Source organism: Natrix helvetica (assembly GCF_964273705.1).
Source record: "Natrix helvetica genome assembly, chromosome: 5".
Taxonomy (NCBI): domain Eukaryota; kingdom Metazoa; phylum Chordata; class Lepidosauria; order Squamata; family Natricidae; genus Natrix; species Natrix helvetica.
This window is the reverse complement of record NC_138551.1, coordinates 36,616,653-36,633,746: the sequence shown is the minus strand read 5'-3', so window position 1 is coordinate 36,633,746 and position 17,094 is coordinate 36,616,653. Positions and strand designations below refer to the sequence as shown.

The following is a 17,094-nucleotide window of genomic DNA, read 5'->3' as shown; positions in this document are numbered from 1 at the left end:
GATGATCAAACTGTTTTGCCCTGACTAAACTATTGGTCTATCTCAATAACCCAACAAATTATCTATAAGTTCACATATGCATTAGGATTAATTTCCTATCATCTTTGCTTGATATTCATGCCTTAACCTCTTACTTTCTCCAGGATCCAGTTTTCTTCCAAAAGCTTTGATGTTTGCAATGGGTCATCCTAACACAACACAATCCCTGCCGGCTGTTGAGAACTCTGACTCTCTTGCTTCCCTGTCTGAGAAGAATGGAGGTAGTGGCAATGAATACTTTTATATCCTGATTGTCATGACCTTCTATGGAATCTTTCTAATGGGAATCATGCTAGGCTATATGAACTCCAAGAGGAAAGAAAAGAAATCTAACTTGCTGCTGCTTTATAAAGATGAGCAGAGGAAATGGGGACAAGCTGTAAAGTCTTTGCCAACAGTCTCAGGACTGAGGTCTGTCCAGTTTCCAATGATGATCAGTATGCTGCAAGACAGCATGGTACCAGCTTTTTCCTGTACCTTGTGTTCCATGGAGGGAAACAGTGAATCTTCCTTGCCAGATGTTCACCTCCCTATTGAAGAAGAAATGACTGCTGATGAAACAGGAGAATCGACCGAAGCAGCCCTCCTCAAGGACAGTAGCGAAGGCTCTTCAGAAAGCATCCATCAACATTCCTAGCATTTCCAGGCTCTGAAGACTCAACATCTTTTGAAAAATTATAATCAGTTTTGCTTCTGGCATTGATCCATTCATCATCAGGATCGGTCATTATTTTGTTGGAAGATGGAAAGAAAAGTAATAAGCCCAAATATAATATATAACAGAACGGCTTGGTTACTAAAGACAGAGAAGGATTTTTTTTTCTTTGAAGGAAATATTCTGGCTTTCCTTCAGTTTATTTCTGAATGTACAAATGTGAAAGTAGTGGTGATATATATGTGACTGTTTTATGAATAACCAGTGATTTGATAACTAATGCCACGAATATTTTACCCTATTAAACGTCTCAATGAGACATTCCTAGTCTCAAAATGACTAAACAGCAATAATACAGAGCAAAAATCAATCTTTGCTCACTCAGTGACTAAGCGGCAGTCCACTTGAATGATTTCCTAACTTTCAGATACGTATAATTGTGTAAAAGAAATAAGTTTATTCAGATATCTGAGCAGCAAGTGGGAAGGGGATATGACAATGAAATGGCTTGAAACAACAGCACTTGTAACTCCAAGTATATAACAACAAACAATTACCGCTATTTTTGTTGTTATTGTTTATCACAAATAGAACAGCTATGGAAGTAAATCCTACATTAATGTAAATTTCTAGATCAGTAAGCATTGTACAAAACTGATAATTTAGTTCTATTAATCAGCTCAACATCCTGTTCATTCTGAACGAGTCATGAATCACAAAAAGACCAGGGGCTATCATGCCCAATTAAGATATAACTGCACCAAAAACAGGTCCGGTATGGCCACTTGGATTGTTCTTGGTCTGTAGCTATCATTATTGCAGCTCTTCCTTAATTCATAATGAGTATAAAACATTGATCTTAAACATGGTGAGTTTCTGGTTCTGGATTTCTGGTTTAAATAATATATTCATTTTAGAAAGTACTCAAACCATAGCTCAGGAATTTTTAATTGATCATTTGTTACAGTATTTTACAAAAACATTTGTTAAAACATTACATGGGTTTTAAAAAGTTATACATGTAACAGTGATCCCAAAATTCATTACTTCTATCATGCATTGCATTGGACATCAACATTGGGCTTATAAGCATGAGAACAGAAACATTGCCAAAACTCTTGAGTTTTCCAAGTTAAATAATGCAGAAAGATATGTATTGCCATGGGATACAGTCTGTGACAACAGAAAGGGAATAGGCACAAATGAGGTAAAAGTCCTACTTTCCACTTCTATTTTAAGGTGTTAGTTCTAATTCTAATTTCAGTTCCAACAGAGCTAAACAACTTCGTTAATCAAAGAATATTGTCATTTTGTCTGTCTGATGTCAACAAGATCATTACGTTATAGGAACCTTGTTTGTTTGCTCATTGATGAGTGGCTACAAATCTCATTAAATGCAATAGATGTATTGCTATTGTCTTTGCCGATCGTCTTATGAGAACAATCTTGGGGTTTCTATATTGCAAGAAGGACTGTTTTCAATATTGTTAGATGCCAAACTATGTTTGGCATTTTGCCTGGAATCACTTGAATTCTGAAATTGTACAATTCAAAATAATAAATGAGTTGGTATATTTCTCCATTGCTTTTTCTTCATTTATTATGAAACAAATTTATTGGCGAGACTCTATTCTTTTCAGCTTGACTCAAAAGTCAATTGTGTATATACTTTGATACCACACTGTATATATTTGAACTATATTTATTATTTTTCCATTAACCCTCATTTTATTTAAATAAAAATATAATGATAACTTTTTGTTATTTTTATGGAAAGATTATGCAGTGACTAAAACTACTGCTTTCTTCTTTTTTACCTTCAGCAAACCATTTCCTGGTAGTTCCCCATACTCCTCATTGGAGTTATAGGATCAGTTTCATTTTAAGTGGCAATATCAGCTGTGAGTCTTCTAAGACATGTCATTCATTCAGGAACATTTCAGACTACTTTGTTATTTAAGTCTATGACAAGCATGCTGTTCAAAACCAAGTTTGTGTATCTAAACCATTTGTTGTTTATTTGTTTGCTTTGGCTGTTGTGATCAGTAGTAAATGGTAGGCCTACCATATTAGGTTGCAGAAAGCCAAATAAACACTAAGTGACAACAGAGAGCACAGATGACTTTAATCCTTTGCTGCCATCTCAAGTTCATTTAGATTTTTGCAGTCCTAATATGCTATAAAAGTGAATGGTTCAATGTATTCTGTTAGTTTTTCATGAACATTGCCATCATTCACAGTGGTCTTTTCTGCAATTCTCTAGCACAATAGATTTGATTTTTTTTAAAAAAATTAAGAATCAGTTCTATGGAAGTAACCATGTCTTCTAATAATTTGAATCTAAGTTGCAATTGCCTTTCCCTGCTATTTTGTGCACATCAACCTGTTATTAAAGACAATATAATAGGCTGATTTTGGGCCTTTTGACCAACTGATAAATCCTTAAAATAAACAAGGATTCTTGCATATGAAGAAGGAGAAACAAGTGGTTATTCTTAACTTGTTGATCACTTGTAGAGGGCATGACACAGTATGTAAATCAAATATCCCTGCCTGGAGCGCTCTGTTTGTTTTGGATTATAACTGCTTAAATTTATATGGGATGGATACTTCCAGTGCAACACATTTGAAGGGCTAGACTGGGGTAAGATGCTTTAGGCAGAAAAAAACTTAAATAGAAAACATGTGACTTTTGGTAAAGACTGAGTCAGTGGACTTGCTGAAATACCTTTGACTCAATTTTCTTTGGCTGTGGCAAAGACTTGACAGGAAAGCCTGCAGTTAGGAGGCAATAGTGCAATTTGGATAGAAAGTTCTCCATATGGCTCTACCTAGAGGGCAGGACCTTAGAAGACTTCCACGGAAAGACTCTACCAGTTTGAAAGCAGCTTTGAACCTCTGTGATTCCCTTGTGCCAGCAGCATTCAAAAACCAAGCCAACTGGCTTAAATTGGAAACTGCAGTAAAGTCCTCTGTCTGTCTCTGAAATACTGTCTCTGGAGAATTCGTGGGGAATGTGTCTCTCACTTGCAACCCTCCCTCCCTCCCTCCTCCTAGTTTTCAGGCCTCTTGGGGGAAAGATAGTTTGACCCGTTTGCAGTTTCCTCTCATAGAAATCCCTGGGATCTTTTTCCGCAAATGGCCAGACAATGCATATTGTATGAAGTAAGTAAATGGACTTGAGTAAGACAAAAGGCATTTACTCCAGCCACTTTTTATAGGGAGAGGTCAGTGAGAAGATTACTGTCTTGCAGCAGCTAAGATCTTGACAGCAAATTTTGCTCTTTGTTCTCAGTGCTGTGAGGTTAGCAGAAGAGGAAACGCTCAGGAATCACCTTCAAACTGCTTTTGAAGCCTCAAAGGCTGGATGCCATAATGGTGAGGAAAGAATCTTATTTTTGAAATGGAGGCAAGAATGGGTCAGATAACCTTGAAAGGCCAAGCTGATATGAGACTGCAGCCTGACAAGGCCAGCCCTTTCTTAAAGCAAACTATAACAGCCAGTGAGCCTGGTGTGCTTATTAAATGCCTTTTGCTCAAAGATGACAAGCAGGCAGCCGGCAGCCAGGCATCTGCAGACTTTCAGGATGAGAGAGAAGACATGACTAGTTAACCCCCCATTTGGAAATCTTCCAGCAGTGGGGGAAGGTGGTGATAATGCTGACACTGAAAACTTAAACAAGGAGAGGCAAAAAGTGGGATGAGGGAAATAGGCAGGAAAAAAATGTGACGTGCCACAATGTTATCTGCATAAAGAACAGTGATTTCTGACAGTTTCTGTTCTTCATAAATAGGAGTGGACAGTCCATAGAGTAAATAATTTTAACATAATTAAGGGATAGAAAAATAGGTATGAGACTTCAGCATTCTTGGACTCATATTGGGTTCTTAGGATAATTGCATTTAATACAAAGCACACATTGCTTACCCAACTATGAGTAGCTTCTGAGGAAAATATGATTGTACCAACAAAGATGGTTGTTAGGCTCTTCTGATCACACCCATGTTTGGTCATTTGCTTGCAACATCTTAAAATTTTGTTTGCTAATGAACTTACACTTTAGATGAAATGAAATGATAAGATAAAATTATTTTAGTTTTTAATCGTAGGTATATTTTATGCATACAAAATCACACAGAGAATATGGGAACATAAAAACTAATGGGGAAGGCATCTTTTACAAAACAATCATAACAAGATGAGCAGCCACTGTAAGTTAAAATCCACTGTTTGGCAGCAAAGGGATGGCTAAAACCGGCCTTCATTCCTTTTCCCAGGAAGCCAATTTGCATATTTAACTTTGTTTAAAATAATGCTCCATGGTTGCTATAGGAAACGTAGGCAGCAGTGTTCATGGTCTCAGATCTCTCTTCCTGCAAGACACGTCAACAGCATTTTTCAAACTATTCATGAATGCCTGTTGTTGCAGATGCACTAGAAATGAATAAAATGCCGTAGGTTATACCTCAAGAGAAAGGGGAAGGAGAATAGAGTTAACCATGTAATAGTTTAATAGCAAGGTTCTTAGAGTTCTCTGTCATGCTTCACACTAATGGATAAATGACAGAACAGAAAACAATGTAAAAGACTCCAAATCTACATAAACTAGTATGAATCACTGGTATAAGGTTCACCTTAAGTTTAATCAAAATTATCTGAAAACTCTGTGTTTGCTCTTTAGATAGGTATGGAAGAATGCCATGTGCTGTGGGGCTGATAGTTGCTTAAATGACCCTACAAGAAGCCCCCACTCCAAAAAAATCTTAGGCTGATGCAACTGTGATATTTTAAAGTAAGAAGTAGCATTTTCTTTTGAGTGCAGAAGCACCTAGCAAGACCCTAAGGCAGAAATAGGCAACATACAACATGTGGGCTGCATAGATTTCCAGGCTTGTCACTAATATTCAAACACAAAATAAACAAATTTTATTGACAAAAGGTCAGCCTGTTTCTGGCTTTTATGAGTGGAAAACAACATCTAGGATATTTTCAGTTAGGGCAACACCTTAATGTCTACTCTAAAACATATTAAATATTTACAAGTGTTATTATTGTGATGCCACAAAACCTCAGCATAGCTGCCTGAGATCCTCCATAAATTCAAGAGGCTGAGCTGTGGCCTTACTCTTCAAATATTGCCTGCTTCCTGCTCTAAAGCAAAAATGGGCAGCATTTTTTTGCATACAATTTGCTATTTCCATCACCAGCACAACTGTCTTTGTTCTGGCTTGCAACCAGAAGCCAATATTGTTCTTATTTATGTCAGAATAAATGTCTTCATTCTGACATAAGAGGTGGAGGAAATGGCAGAATACATTGGCATAACTGTTTTATCTATTACACCAAGATGGCTCTCTTTTGAATAGGAATGGACGAAACGTAAATCAGTCTGCCCTTATTTTGCATTGGGTAGAATGAACAAACTGCCTCTCAGAACACACTGGAAAAGTTATAAACAAGGTCCTCCTCTAAACAATGTCCTATACACTCTTTCTTCTCCAATCCATTGCCCTCCATATTGTATGTACTGGAAATTCAACTGGGAATTGCTCCCACACATCTGGAAGGTACTCAGTTGGAAAAAAAGACTATTTTCCTGGAATTTGTGGAATTCCATACTGCTGCACACATTTTAAATTGTACACCCCTCAGATGCTGTACAATTCAGACAGAATAGTTTCTTAGACAGAAATTAATCCTAGAATGATTTACAAAGTATGTAGAAACCCACAGGGACCTCACATTTGTCTTAATTTTGAAATGCATAAATATAATGTTCTATTAATTGAGCTTAATATATAATGACTCACTTGTCCCACTGATTTCAGAGGCTTTTTCCTCAATATAACATTTTGGTCTAACTCAATATGCCTGTTCCAAAGCCTCCTAAATTCACTCATTGACAAAGAAACATAATCAAGTGGCTCTGATAATTGAAAATAGTTTTTATAAATCATTATTTCAGACAATATTTTAAAACTTTAGCAGAAGCAAGCTATATTTGTGGTTACAACATAAACTGTGCTTATTACCACATGGCAAATACATAGTAATTCAAAAATCTGCATAGCAAGAAACCATTACAATGTCTGTCAATAAATGGCTAGTGGTGTGTACCAACAGATGATTCAAGTAGTTATGAATTTGAGTATATGAATTTGAGAGAGAATGAGATGGCTGGATGGAGTCACTGAAACAGAAGGTATGAGCTTAAATGGACTCCAGAGGATGGTAGAGGACAGGAAGGCCTGGAGGAATGTTGTCCATAGGTCGGACACGATTTCACAACTCACAACAAATGAATTTGAGTCTTCATCATAAACAAGGAAGCTTATAAATGGGTATATTCAGTTCCATGATAAAATAGACCCAGATAGTTTGGTAAATTATTCTTAAAAACTATGTTAAAGGAAGAAAAATGTGCATCTGTTTAGAGAACCAACTTCCTTTTAATTCTTTATAAGTAGGGTTGATAAATCTGTTAGTAGAGTTTCTGTTACCAATTGTAGCAGCAAAAACTCTAAAGCTTTAGTTATTCTTAGTATAGTCCGTTAATCTGACTGTCTTGTAGTTATTACAGATAATGAGTGGAATGAAGAAAAAAGCTAATTTCACTGCTATAAAATGCGTAAGATAAACAGAAATTGAAGCCAAGATTTATAAGTGTTACGCTGCCGAAGAGTTCTTCCTGGATGGGTAAATCTTAATTCTTCTCCTACATTAAGCAAACAATCTTTTTATGGATAAGGTTTAGGGTAGCAATAATTGTTAATTAAATGAACCAAATCATACACTTGCCCATTATAATTTTTATAACAGTATGAAATCTACTAGAGATACGTTTTTCCCTCTCTACATGAATTTACTAGCCAAAATAATATTATGGAAACAGTATCTGCAAAATTATGCAAGAGTAGATTGAAAGTAGCATTTTTCCTTTCTCAATAATTGTAAATGCTATCCAATATGAAAAATATTTCTTGGTAACTGAAATAACTGATTTCATCTTCCTAATGCCAGTTTCTCACAGTAAGTTCCCCTCAGGATTTCTCTCATGCCTGAACCCCACGCCTACTCAAGCCTCAAGAACTATAAACTAATCAAATCAGAATTTTTCAGGCTGGGAAAGAAGAAACACAACATGTGATGTATTTTTTTAAAAAAATGTTTAGTTAATATATAGATATTTGGGTTAAATAGATGACCAAATCTGGTCTATTTGGTAAGGGATGATGAGATTCTAATTGTGTTGGATCTCTGGGTTACATAACTCAGGATTCATAGGGGAAATGTTCAAATCTCAAATTTGCAGAATCTCAATCTCATATCTGTAGTTTGATAGTGGAAATGTTTTGTCATTGAAGACATATGTAACTATTATGTTTTTAAAACCCAGGCATTGCTTTTGCCAAAGTACCTAGAATCCTGCAATATATGCTGTTTTTTTTTTCTTTTGTCATTTGGTATGCAATTAATTGACAATCAGTGAAATGAGTTGGAAGCAAAGTCAGAAAAAGATCTTAGGTTGGTTGTGCACAAAATAGTTTTAAACACAAAAGCCTCATTCTATGGGCCAATATTTATTTGTATCTGAATGTATTTTTGTGATGACAGGATTGTACAAGATATCATACCTGTGTGTATAATAATTAATGGATATTGCAAGGCTAAATGTATTGAAAACTTACTGTCTTCTTTGCTTTGTCTGGAAAATTTACACATTATTTCCATGAACTTTAGTTTGTGAACTTAGATGATCATCAAGACTCTCATTAAGCAAATACGTAAAAGTATTCTGGAAACAAAGCGTGGCCTTTCTGTGTTTTAGAAAAGAATGTCAAATTGTATCTTGAATAAACATGCCTGCCTTATTCCTATTAAAAAGGCACAGTTGCATCTACAGGATAATGTCAGGAATCATTGAAGACGAACTAGAAATACAGCAGATAGATTTTCATCTGATGTAAATTCCTTCTGCTTGCTTACTCTTGGACTTCTATTTCACGTGAGCTCCTGCATGTGTTTCGTACGTCACTGGAGAGATACTGGCAGCAGCTGGGAACATTTTTTTAAAGAAGCTCTTAAGATCAAATGTGAAACGCAGCTTAGGGAATGATTAATTAACACAAATACACAATATGGGTCACGATTACAAAAATCTACTTCATCTGTGGATCCTTGCATACGTACATACTTCTTTCTGGAAAATAAACCAGTTTGGCTTCTTTCCAGGAGGAAAATGTTTTGGGAATTCTACACACTTTCTTTTTAAGAAACAGGATTGAGGAGTTAGCTTTGGAAGAACAGCTAATGTTAAAACTATGAAGGGCTGTGCTATTTTGTTTCTAGGAGTTTACCAACTATGAGAAGAAAAAATTAGAGTCCTCATAACCTGACTGGAATCTATTTCTTCCCACTCTATAAAAATCAAGTATTGTAGTCATTTTGTTCTCCATAGTGAGGGGAGGAGTATCCAGGATGGGTTGATATTGTCCTCTCTTGATTGGGCTGAGTCAGATAAGCTCTTTGGGCCACGCCCTGGTCACCAGGTACTACCCAGTTATTGACTCAGCCCTCAACTGGGCGGTTGTGCCATCCGGGAACTCCTGAAAATCCTAAGGAAAAAAACTAGAGACCTTTTAAAAGAAGCACAACTGCCTGAGTGAGTATCTGGAGACTCACAGAAAGCCTGGTGGGGCTAGGAGCGGTTGCCATTAGCCCCCAGGGGCAGCACACAGTCTAGGTCACTAAGGGTGACCTGGGTCACTCAGCAAGGACCGCCAGCTACTCTGAAATGCTGAGCCTCTGCAAGCCTCACCAGAGCACAGCAGGAGCCTGGAGCAGAGCTCATTTACGAGCCAATGCTTCCAGAAGGCTAATTCCACCCGCAGCAAGGGGCACGGCGACTTTTTGAGCACAAGCCCACTTTTCAAGCCCTGGATTGAAGCGCCCTTTGAATTTCAGTGCAAATCACCTTTTTGGATAGCAGGGGACCATGTGCTCCAAGATGGCTTCCCCCTTCTCTGAGGACACAAGCCAGAATTTGGTCCCTGCAGCTATGACCACCAGCCCTGCCAGAGAATCTCCAAACAGGTTTGAAACCCCTCCGGGGGCCTCTTCTGGGGGGGGGAGGGCGGCAGCAAGGCTAAAGCAAAGCCAAGCACATTCCCCCCCACAGGGCCCACAAGAGTACAAAATGCCAGTGAGTGGCGTGCGGCAGAGTTCTGAGCAGCCCAAGCCACTTGCATTTGTTTGGATCTCAGGGGGAGGGGCAGAATCAGCTCCTTTCTGACGCAAATTGCCCTCCTGAGGAGATTTCAAGATGTGGGGGAGGGGCACTAGCAGCAGCACAGACATGGGAAGGAGCCAGTTCCTCTCACCTCTGAAGGGGTGGAACATCACCAGCCCGAAGGAGGCTAAAGATACCCCCACAGCTGCATCTGGCCCCTTGCCAGACGCTTTCTCTAAGGAAAGGGGGATAGGACCCCCACGGCAAAACCAAAGGAAACCCTGGGAGCCCAGAGTAGATTCAAATGACAAAAGCAATTTTGCAATAAGGCAGCAAAAAGCCCTGCTCCAGTTTCTGATAAAAGGCTTCCCTGGGGCAATGTTTAGGGCTTCCCTCCCCTGGGGGAGGGGCAGAGGGGGATTCCTTGCAGCTATCAAAGGATTTGGGTGGTTGGCTCTTGGCTAGCTGACTCCTTTCTCATTCAAATTTCACTTTCATGGAGACCTTTCCACAAAGCTTTTACAACCACTCTCTTTGTTAGGCTGCAGCTAGCTTCTAAGTCACATGCGTTTGGCCTTAACAACAGCAAATTGGACTGAATAAGTTGAGAAGGGGGAACGTGCTTTTCTAACTTTCCAGAATCTGCTTCCTAGTATATCAGAGCTTGTGAGCACTCTTCTACAGACAAAAACAGGCCTTAACCCCCCCCCCAAAAAAACTAATTCTAAATATGGGAAGCAGAGGCACAGGGCACTAGAACTCATATGCCAGAAGGCTAACAGCGGGGGGGGGGGCACTCCCTGGACTAGGACAGAGGATATAAGTACAGGGATCTCACCCAGCAAAGCTGCAGAGGAAGACCCCTTGTTGCAGGGAGGATGCCCATTGACACCCTGGGTCTCTAGGGCCCTGTCCAGGGATGGCTATCACACCCTTGCACAATGCCACCCTGGTTGCCTCCCCCCCTCGGGGCCCTCTTCCCAAGCCAGCTCATCTGGATGGGCAGGCGGGAGTGCTAGCCAGATACCAATCTTCAAAAATATTTGGAATTCATGTCTATATACATCTTTAATTGACTGAAAGTTGAATTGTGAGTAGTATTGAACTGGATTGTTAATTCTCCACCATGGGTGGTGGCAGCCTTGCCTCAGCCCCTCAGGGGTGGCATACTATTCCACTCAGGCCTTAACAGCCTAACTGTCATTTCACAGGGCCTTGTCATTGGGGCCTATTTCAAATGCTTATGCACCATGCCACTACTTGTCTATCATGGCTTTCCCTAGCACAGGAGCGCTCCGCAGCTCCTCACAGAATTGGGTAATGACAGAGACAGTCAAAGCAGCCATGAGCACCTGCGCCATCCTTTTTGAAGAGTGCCAAGCGCAGCAGAGACTAATTGGCCTAAATTGACTGTTGGAACAGGGCGGAGGCCAATAGCTCCACCTGAGAACCTCCTTTGCCGCTTCAGGGCTTGGGGCTTGGCCAAGGGTGGCAGCTTCCCCTGCACAGCCCACATATGGCGTCCAGCCCTAGCCTCGGCTTTGCAGGCATGGTGATACCAACCCTTCTGACCTAGGTTTTCCCTTTGTATACACCAAATTTCAGATATTAGGGCCAAGGCTCTGCGGCAAGGTATGCCAGAGGTAGTTGACACCCAGGCAGAGGATTCCCCTGTCTTCCCTGTCCAGTCACAGGATGCTCAGGCTTTGGATTTGAAGGAAAGCTTAATGAGGGAGGAAATCTCTGAGGAGGATAGTATTCCACCTGCCACTTCCATCCTTTCTGGTCTCCTCCAGCCTTTTCTATTCAAAAACCTCTTATTCAAAGCTAAGGCCTCAGCCAAATTGGCAACATGTCTCAGAGGCGACTGTGCAACTGCCAGTGATAGCAGCAGAAAGGGTAGTTCTTTGTATTTGAGTACAATGACAATAAAGATTATACTTACTTATATTTGCCGTGGAGGCAGGGGCAGGGCCCACACCAAAGTTCCTTCCTGATCTGATTAATAGATAGTGGGCATCTTCGACTTCAAGCCCAGTGCCCACCTCTAATGGCAGGACAAGGATATAGTCCAGGGTTTCTGCCACCTAGCGCTGAGGCTCTGGGGTCTGCCTTGCACACCTCTGATAATATGCCGGGGCACTTGAGGAGGCTCTACAGCCTGAGGTCAAGAAGCAGACATCACTATAATGAGTTTCAGGCAGTGGCCTGGGCATTAAGAGCAGCTGTAGCCGCTCCTCTCCCTTTTAATCTTTCTTGTCTGATCTGCTTTCAGGATTACAGCAACTCCCTGCAGCGGACGTCAGAGACACCAGGACCTTAACAAAATGGTAGATTCAGAAGCAGGCTCGGTTTCCCTGTCATCAGACAGCTAGCCTCCCAGGTAGTCAGAATGAGTGGGGTGTCTCTAGCCACTCTGACCTAACTTCTAGACACCAGGGTGTCCACCATTGGCATTGTTCCTCAGGCTCGCTTCCTCACCAGGACATCCAATGGTTCCTTTTGCCTTTCCAGTGAAGGCACATGAGTTGATCCCAGACCAAAGTCCTTCTTCCAGCAGAAGACCCCCGTTCACTGCTCTGGTGGACGTCCCAGGCAATAACCAAGGGCAAAGTCTTCAGAACGCCAGATCGGGTAACAGTAACAACAGATGCCAGTCTGTTCAGGTGGGGCACCCATCTGCGGGCTCAGATGGCGCAAGGACAATAGAGCCAGGCGGAACTGACTTACAACATAAGCTGGTTGAAGCTCAGGGTGGTCTGCCTGGCCTCTGTTACATTTTCACCGCTTGGTCAGGGGTAATCATATTTTAGTTCTCACAGACAACATCACCACCAAGGCTCACATAAGCAGACAGGGGAGGACCAAATTGAAGTTCCTCAGGCGGGAGGCCAAAAGACTGGGACAGGGGGCCGAAAGGAACCTCTTTCGTTGACTGAGGAACATATAGCAGGGATGGACAGTATCAGAGCCAACTGGGTAAGCTGGGCCGATGCGGACAACTTGGAGTGGGGACTGCAGCCAGCAATCTTCGATGAGGTGGCGAAGCACTTCGGATGCCTGGAAGTCAACTTATTTGCCACTCCTCCCAACACTCAGCTCCCGAGGTTCTACTCCAGGTACCAGACACGATGCCCATGGGCCTGAGGACTACTCTAGGCCTATCCATCTTTGCCCCTGATTCCCAAGGTCATACAAAAATCCTTTGGGAAGGAGCAGAGGTGGTGCTAATTGCCCCACACTGGGCCCGGAGGCCGTGGTTTGCTGATCTCCAATCTCTCTCAGTGGACAGCCCTGGAGGATCCCCCAGGAGAGGATCTCCCTCAACCAGGGGTCGCTGGAGCACCCGGACCCTCAGTAGCTCCAGTTGACTGCTTGGCGCTTGAGTGGAGCATCCTGAGGGAAGACCACTTCTCCCCTAGGGTTATACTGACCATCCAGGCGGCCCACACCCCTCCACAGAGCACATTTATGGTGCTACATGGCGGGCCTTCTCAACATGGTGCATCTCCAGGGGTCACAATCCGGTTCAGATCGCTGTTCCACACGTTCTGGACTTTCTCCAGGTGGGTCTGGACAGAGGTTTAGCCCCCAATACAATTAGGAGACAGGTCTCGGCCATTTCATCGGTACTCCTGTGGGGAAGGGCTCAGGCGTTGACTTACCACCCTGTGGTCAGGCGATTCCTCAAGGAGGCATCCAACCTAAAGCCACCGACGGTACACAAGTGCCCGTCCTGGAACTTGCACAAGGTATCGGACGCTCTGACAGGCTCTCCATTGAACCATTATGAACTGCTTCGCATAAGTTTTGGACCCTTAAGGTGGCCTTTCTGGTGGCCATAACCTCCATTAGGAGGAGATCCAAACTACAGGCACTGTCTGCGAGGGAAGATTTCTGCGGGTTCCACTAGGACAGGGTGGTGCTAAGGTTGGACCCCTCCTTCATCCCCAAGGTGTGCTCTTGCATCCATCACTCGCAGGAATTGATATTGCCCAATTTCTGCCTGGACCCTTCTCACCCATTAGAGAGGAAGAGGTACACCCTAGACATAAGGAGGACTCTGAGGATTTATAATACAATACAATACAATACAATACAATAGTAGAGTTGGAAGGGACCTTGGAGGTCTTCTAGTCCAACCCCCTGCCTAGGCAGGAAACCCTATACCGTTTCAGACAAATAGCTATCCATCATCTTCTTAAAGACTTCCAGTGTTGGGGCATTCACAATTTACCTTAGAAGAACCGACCGAACAGGAGATCCGAGTTTGTCCGTTTGTCTCCTTCCAGCCGGGGTCCCAGGGAACAAGGTGACTTCCACCACCATAGGCAGGTGGTTACAAACCTGTATTAGTACCGCCTACCAAGCACTGGGTCTGCAAACACCCAGCTCTATTAAAGCACATTCCACATGAAGCGCGACCATCTCAATGGCCTGGGCCACTCAAGCCTCATTGTCGGAGATCTGTAGGGCAACTGCGGGGTCTCCCCCCTCACCATTCGTGAGGAACTACAAACTGGACTTCCTTGCCTCTGCAGAAGCTTCATTCGGGCGTAGGGTGTTGCAGGCTGTGCACAGGCAGAGGTGACGCCTCACCAGGCATAAATTTGTGCTTGTTCTTAACAGACGTAACCCTCCTTAACAGGTGTCCCATCCTGGATACTCCTTCCCTCACTATGGAGAAAGGGCGTTGGTACTTACCTGATACGCCTCTTCTCATAGTGGGGGAGGAGTATCCAGCCCCTCCCTGATATGGTTATGTAAGCAAAATGAGATATACCTGGTTGTCGAACTGTTCTGTTATGTAGCAAGATAGACATATGTTTGGTTGTTGAACTGCTCTATTAAAGGAATAAATAAACAAGGTTTGAAACTAAGACAAAAGTCTGGAGTGGATGGCACAACGAGTCGGATAGAGTTCTTCGCCAATAACTGGGTAGTACCTGGTGACCAGGGCATGGCCCAAAGAGCTTATCTGACTCAGCCCAATCAAGAGAGGACAATGTCAACACATCCTGGATACTCCTCCCACACTATGAGAAGAGGCGTATCAGGTAAGTACCAACGCCTTTTTGCATATTTCATTTATATATATGTATACTATAAGCTTAGCTCACCACCAAATACCTGGTCAATCCTGGTAAATTATAAATGGGAAAAGGATTAATTGGGAAGAGGTCAGTGGTGGGTTCCTACCAGTTCAGACCACTTCGGCAGAACCAGAAGTAGTTTGGTGGCCTGGGTTGCTGGAACCGGCAGTGAACCAGGCCTGTCATGCCCCCAAACTGGTTCTCCGTGTGGCGTTGTAGGCACCGCGATCTTGTTTTTTGCTTCTGTGAATGCACAGAACAATTTTTATTGTAATGCGCCCACAAGCAAACCGGCAGTAGTGACTGCCAGAACCCACCCCTGGATGAGGTGTTTTATTCTTTCTTTGATCTCCTCTCCTCTTTCTCTAGAGACTTTTCTCTAGCCCAAAGGCTTTTCATCCAGCTAGGCTTACTTCAGTTCTTGGCAGCTGGTGAGAAGAAAAGCATTTGAGAAAAGAATGCATACTATATATTAACAGTAATTGTCAGAGGAATAACAGCTTATGCCTTGCTTTGACTAATTTTCGGGTCTTCCCCACAAATGTTTTAATGCACAAGTGCCTACTAATAACTACACTCAAACCTTTTGGTACCATGTCCAAAATCATGTAATATGATTTTAAAGTAAATTGTAAATAAATATGCAAAAAATATGATTATACTTAACTAAATTCAATTGATATTAATTGCAATATAAAATTAGCAATATAAGAAATTAATCATTTTTATTTTATACGAAATATACTAGGGAACTGAAATACATCTATCTTCAGAATCATAGTTTCAAAATGTGGGAAATTGCACTGCTAAATAAACCAAAAGCAAATATGTTGATGATTCATTTTATACCTGGATTAATCCACAGCTTCTGACTTCTGATTTCTCTCTGTCTTACTGGGGAGGGAAAACATAGATGAAGAAAGGCATATACTGTTTGAGAAGCAGTAACTGAAATGAAGAGTCCAAAGAGGTAAGGATAATCTGTATTGGAACTAAAACCCCATTGAATTTGATTTCCTATCTGTGCACTAAAACACATTATTCGCAGAAATCCATTGGTGAAGTGGATTGGTATGAAGATGCAAGGGGCATTTATAGAGCAAACCTTTAGTCTATCAAATACTGGCAATACAGTATTCAATTTTTTTCTTTGATACAGTGAGGAGCCCATCACAGGTTCCTCCAATATTATTAAACTGCAAATTCTAACAGTCTTCAAACTAATGAATGCTGTAGTTGACAAGAATAGATTGCTCATTCCATAGTGGCTAAAGGAAAGACATAAGCTTTGGATTTTTGATTGCATAAAGAGACACTTTTGTTCACTTTCCTAAGATGTGATACTGCACGTTATTTTGTTATGAAAATACCTAGTCCTAACTTTGCTCGTTTTTGCCTGATTGTGGAAGTACTTCAACCATTTGATTTATTTCCACAAGATGGTGCAGTAGAGCTAATGATCCTTTCAGCACACAGTCTGCACTTGGGGAAGAATATAATATGAAAAATAAAGACTGAACAAAAGCATCCTTCTAGAATATTTTGCTCTGAAAATAAAACAGCAAAATATCTTATTGTTTGAATTCCTTTCCCCCGGCTATTACTATAGGGACCTCCAACTGTATATAATTAATGCATAACCAATTCAAAAGGATTAGTAGACCCCAAATTCTATTATATATTGATTTTATTTATTTTAACATATTTCTATTTATACAAAGTACACTTACACATAATAACAGATGTTAGGATATGTTGTGATTCTCATTGGAAATTACACTCAATTCCTTCATTAATAGAGTGGCAGGTCAAACACTGATATCAAAAACACCACTTAAAAATAAATTTAAACTCTCTTTAATTTGGGAGCCATTGATGGATTATACATTTGCACACAGACATCTACTGTATTTGAAGTTTGGGTTTTTCTTACCATACATATTAAAACATCAAATTCTGTCTGACTGGCATAAATTCTGATCAGTTGTTATTTGTACTGCGTATTGATATCAATTTGATTATTTTTATTCATATTTTTACTTGACTTTAATAATATTTTTTAAACTGACATGATTAT

At 41.2% G+C, this 17,094-nt stretch overlaps 1 protein-coding gene across 7 annotated transcripts in view; it reads left to right on the top strand.

Annotated features, from left to right (window-relative positions):
- The window catches only part of KCNE4 (potassium voltage-gated channel subfamily E regulatory subunit 4), a 44,301-nt gene that overhangs the window by 6,658 nt on the left and 20,549 nt on the right, over window positions 1-17,094 (top strand). For 3 of the 7 annotated variants that reach the window (XM_081956402.1, XM_081956401.1, XM_081956400.1), the window contains exon 3: window positions 144-260. In XM_081956402.1, the coding sequence (XP_081812528.1) occupies window positions 144-260 (117 nt within the window). Of the gene's footprint in view, window positions 1-143; window positions 2,420-17,094 lie in introns of those variants that run through there. The other 4 variants (XM_081956396.1, XM_081956397.1, XM_081956399.1 and 1 more) reach the window with 2 other exon arrangements.